At 39.4% G+C, this 5003-nt stretch overlaps 1 protein-coding gene across 1 annotated transcript; it reads right to left on the bottom strand.

Moving 5' to 3' along the window:
- Positions 1-348: 348 nt before the first annotated feature.
- LOC103701116 (glutamine synthetase cytosolic isozyme 2-like) lies at positions 349-4724 on the bottom strand. Its single transcript, XM_008783094.4, has 13 exons — positions 4422-4724; positions 3637-3676; positions 3417-3520; positions 3285-3333; positions 2967-3073; positions 2747-2834; positions 1961-2089; positions 1790-1864; positions 1581-1634; positions 1359-1396; positions 1072-1231; positions 916-976; positions 349-812 (listed from the first exon to the last, which is right to left on the bottom strand). Exons 1-13 carry the CDS (start codon positions 4493-4495, stop codon positions 718-720), a joined length of 1074 nt encoding a protein of 357 aa, XP_008781316.1. The 5' UTR covers positions 4496-4724; the 3' UTR covers positions 349-717.
- Between the last annotated feature and the right edge of the window lie 279 nt (positions 4725-5003).

Raw genomic sequence — 5003 nt, 5'->3', positions numbered from 1 at the left:
AAATAACAGCCATAAAAATTGTTATTATTATTTTTTCTGATCAGTACGATAAAGTAAAATCCATTGGAAATAAAAAAAAAAAGAATAGAAAAACCTTTTATGATCATAAATTTATTTATCTTAGTTACTTCTGAAGAGAAAAAATCAGTAAAAAAATTTCTTGATGGTCATTTAAATTGAGCAATGTTGAAAAAAATAAAGAAGAAAAAAAATTGCAAAAGGACAATGCAGATCAGTTCAAAGGAGAGTCATCATTACATTAATTATATAAAAAGTTGCCTTTGTCATTGGATAGCAGCAAGCAAAACTAAAATGCAGGGATCCAACTACTAAGTTCCATCGAACGACTTCCCAACTCAACAACCAAAAATCAAGATTACCACAAATAATTTCATGGATGCATTTAGCTGCAAGTCATTCGCAGCAAATTTTAAAGTATTACACTGCAAGCAAACAATTAGGATCTGCTTTGGGACTTGAGAGAGAACATTTATGCTATTAAGACACACTACTTCCTGCTATTACTGACATTACTATAGGCAAAACTATTTGCCTGCCTGCTCTCTCCCAGTATAGAGCAATGACTCCAAACTACCACCACAACAAGAACAGCAACTGAAGACATATGAAGAGATAAAGAGCTCCCATTGCCTCAGAACCCCTGAAGACTGAGATGGAAGGATCCAACAGAAGGTGCAAGTGGCAGGCCTCTCGTGATTAATTTGGTTTCCAGAGGATGGTAGTCTCTGCAATCATTGATGTGACCACATAGGGGTCCATGTTGGAAGAAGGCCTTCTATCTTCAAAATATCCTGATGATAGAAGAACAAGGGAACTTACTAGCCTGAGATCTGAAAGCAAAACAGCTAGCAAAAAGAAAGAAGACTATAGATTTAATTGAGCAACATTGTTAACCTTTGCCACTCTTCTCAGTGTCGCGGCCAACACGAATGGATGCCCCGCGGTTCGCAACTCCCTGCCAACCATGAGACAGATGATGAACGCACTCAATTGAAATTCATGCTCTTCTGAAGTATGTCTCTGAACAGGAGAGTTGTAAGACATGCATACCCAGACGAAGGTGTTGATATCAGCAGTCTCATGCCGCCCGGTAAGCCGGCGCTCATTACCTTCTCCATAGGCAGCAATGTGCTCTTTGTGCCGCAGGCCAAGCTTTTCGATTGCCTTCTTTATGACTTCATACCCTCCATCACTTCTCATGGACTTGGTGCTGATAGCCACAGACAGAATAAGGAATACATCAACATAACCTTCAGATATGGAAAAGGTTGTTCCTTCCTTTCCTTTAAAAAGAACTGAAGTGGTAGCAACATATCATTCACTGTGAATTGTATTACCTGTAATTTGTGTGAGCACCAGCACCATTCCAATCACCCTAGCAGCACCACACATTCAAGAAGCAACTTAGAGCATCAGAAAAGCACAATGACATTGATATAAACTGGAAAAACTTCTATTTCTTTTTACAAGATTCCTTTTTCAATGTCCGGAAAATAAAAAACACAGCACAAAGTCAGAAGAACAAGATCTGGCAGAGAAAAGAAGAAAGCCAATCTTACCTGAATTGGCTTTGGATCAAAAGAGAGCACCACGCCTGCAATTTCAGCAATTCGCTGTGTACATCGAAGAAGCGATATACAATTAGAATTTCAGTATCTCGATAGCTATAGTTTCTTCAGATTCAAAACTAGCATATGCCTGTCCCTCATCCATATGAGATGCCATGAGTGAGGAATATATATATATATGATTGAACATCCACATTTACCTCCAGTATGTAGCGAGCAACCCATAATTGATCAGCAGCAGAGATTCCAACAGCGGGACCGACTTGAAATTCCCACTGTACGGATAGAAATGTCCCAAAGTGGCGTCGAACAATGACTAAAGATCAGCTTTTCGAACTGAAGAGCGTGAAAGAAAATAACAAAAACCTTACCTGTCCAGGCATGACTTCTCCATTGATGCCACTTATGTTAATCCCTGCGTAAAGACAGGCTTTGTAATGGGAATCGACTATGTCGCGCCCGAAAGATTTCTCTGCGCCAACACCACAATAATATGGGCCCTGATGATACAAATCATCCTTACTCATTAGAACAAGTTGATAAGGTTGAGCGTATCGGAGAAACACTCTCTGTGTGATCCCCTATATTGCAAGACTTATACATGATCTTACTTTGGTGCAAGGAGGAAGCATCAGGTCAAGAAAACTGATCTATACATTCAATAATGATGAGAATGATGTTAAAATTTACGAGCAAATGTTAACAACAGCAACGAACTAAAGAAAGCCGCTGCAAGATATGCAACATCAGCCAACAGAAGAAAATTTGAAAAACATGGCACAGGAAAAAAAAAAGCAATTCAGAAGCAGTTATTATATCTGCAATAAAGATAACCTGAAATGACGAGCTTCAACATATAGGACATGAACATCAAAAATTTAACAACAAAACAAAAGAATCAATAGGATAGAAGTGCTTACTACACAATTTTTGTCGTTCTTCTCTCAATAACAATCGAAACATTTTCGATAAATTCTTATGTGTAAAGCAAAGAAATGCAGAAGGCGCGAATATAAGCTTCTAGCAATTCTCTAAGAGAACAGCAGAGCATATATCAAGCATAAACAAAAACCATATCAAAGATTAAAAGCAACATAAAGATAAGAAAGTCAAAGGAATCCATCATGTAGCACCTCAGGTTTGTAGCAAATAATTACCTGAGGACCAGGATAGCCTCCGACAGGCCACCCAATAGGCCATTTCACATCTTTCTGAAGAAGAGTATACTCTTGCTCTATTCCATACCTGTTCCAGTTGAAAGAGAGGAACAAAAAATGAAAGATCCCATTAACATAAAATACAAATCATCAGAAGAGAAGAAAAGGAGGTTAAAGATAATTAAACAGCACAAACAGTAAGAAGACATAAAAGTAATACCAAGGTTCTTCAGCAGAAACATCAGGATGGCTGAAAATTTTAGCAGCATTGGATCTCTTGTTGCTGGGTATCGGCTCGCCATCAGGTGTGCGACAATCACACATGACCTACTTATGAAAAAGGGAAATGGTAATCTAAATAAAAGAAAGAAATGCACATAAGAAGAATCCAAACAACTTATAACCATTAAAAAATCATGTCATACAGCAAGTATGAAAAATTCCATGAGAAAACTAATATCATAAAGTTCAACAGAAACAAGATTACTAATAATGATAAGTTCCAAGTAGATCAATATAAAAATAAAATAATTCTTACAAGAATGTTGTTTCCCCGCCTGAAAGGGTCCTTGAAAATGGCTTGAGGACTGCAAGAACCCATCGACAGAATTAATGCAAACGCAGAGAGGATATAAGTACCAAAACAGTATGGAGGAATATGGAAACATACCATAGAATCACTTCGCTGTCTTCCCCAGGAGCTTGGCCAGTGCTCGAACCATCGTAATTCCACCTTGGAAGCCTGCTGGGATCACTGACAAGCCCTGAGAGCGTCTGTTAAATGAAATTGTATATATCAAATGGACTGAGCAAATCAAACCCACAAAAAAAAAACATATTAAGTGGTAAAAAATTAAAGCTAAATAAAATTTAAGGACTGAAAAAGATACCCTTGCTTTGCTCCGGATGTCCATACCGGATCCTCCAACCCTGTTGGATATAATATTAGCTAGATTAAACATCAGATGCGCGATATATCCAGTGAAGAAATGACCAAAGAAAATGGAGCAGTTGATCACTCCATTGGACTGGTGAATTTCTACCCAACAGAGCTTAAAATAGGGCATGCGTAATAAAGATTACAAAAAAAAGAAAAAAGAAACAGCCTGCCACCCTAAAGAGAATAAGAGAACAAAAGGAAAACAGGGATCACAAGAGCACGCCAAGGAAGGGACGAACCAAACCAAACTTGACGTACATATCCATTTACTAGAAATCTATGCAAAGACAAAACGTAAGAAATCAGAGCGACAGCGCATTACCCAGACAACCAAAGGAGAAGAGATAAAAACAGAGTAAAACAGCACAGAGCAGAGAGGGGAAGAACCAAACCAGATTGCTTACCTACTACGTAAAAAAAATTGTAATAAAGAAAACTCAACTATAAGGAAAGTAAGAACTATTAGAAAAGTAACAAAACCAGCTCAAAGAGCCAACAGAGAAAATGCAAACGAGGGATAAGACAAGAGAACAAAACGGAAGAAACCCATAGCGGATATCGATACTGTTTATTAGATATCCATAGCAAAACAAAGTGCGATAATGGAAAGGAACAACAGAGCACCATCCGAAAGAAAACAATCAGATAGAAAACCAAACGAGGGAGAGAGAGAAAGAGAAACAACAGAGGAGAAGAGAGAGCGAGAGACAGAGAGTGGGGGGGGGGAGGGCAAACCAGATGTATTCGGCAATGACCTTCTCCATGCAGTCGGAGAGGTTGAGGTTGAGGAGATCTGAGAGTAGAGACATGGCTGCTAGGAGAAAAGGAGAGGAGAAGAAGAAGAAGAAGAAAGAGAACCTCCCCTGTCTCAGAGATATTGAGAGAACGGAATATTGTGTGAGGAGGGGAATGGGGGGCGGGGGAGGGGGGTTTATATAGCGAAGGAGGTGGCGGTGGGAATTTGCATACCGGGGAGGCTATCGGAAATAGAGAAGATGACGAAATGCTCGTATAATATGGGTGCGGATTCGATGGACGACGCGCGATCTCTCTTTTAACTCGGCAAACGGAGAGAAACCTCCGTTTTCTCACGGCTCCTCTCGGAAATAAATATGAAATAATACCGAATGCTTTGCTTCTCCCTTCTTCTTTCTTCTTTCTTCTTTCTTTTTTCTTTTTTTCTTTTTTTTTTTTTTGCTGCGGAAAAAGGGAAAGGGGGAGGAAGAGACAAACCCACCCCCACATAGCAGCCCCCACTGGTCCCCAAACCCGCCAGAAGAATATTCGATGCGGGCAGAAATGACCGTGTATTGGGTA

This window comes from Phoenix dactylifera, chromosome 9 (genome assembly GCF_009389715.1).
Source record: "Phoenix dactylifera cultivar Barhee BC4 chromosome 9, palm_55x_up_171113_PBpolish2nd_filt_p, whole genome shotgun sequence".
NCBI lineage: Eukaryota > Viridiplantae > Streptophyta > Magnoliopsida > Arecales > Arecaceae > Phoenix > Phoenix dactylifera.
This window is presented reverse-complemented; position numbering and strand designations above follow the sequence as displayed.

Coding starts and splice junctions, on each gene's coding strand:
- LOC103701116 (XM_008783094.4), bottom strand. CDS start 4,495: ATGTCTCTACTCTCAGATCTCCTCAACCTCAACCTCTCCGACTGCATG. Junction 3,074..3,284: donor GGCGGGGAAACAACATTCTT/GTAAGAATTATT, acceptor TTTCATAAGTAG/GTCATGTGTGATTGTCGCAC. Junction 1,635..1,789: donor TTGCTCGCTACATACTGGAG/GTAAATGTGGAT, acceptor CGATGTACACAG/CGAATTGCTGAAATTGCAGG.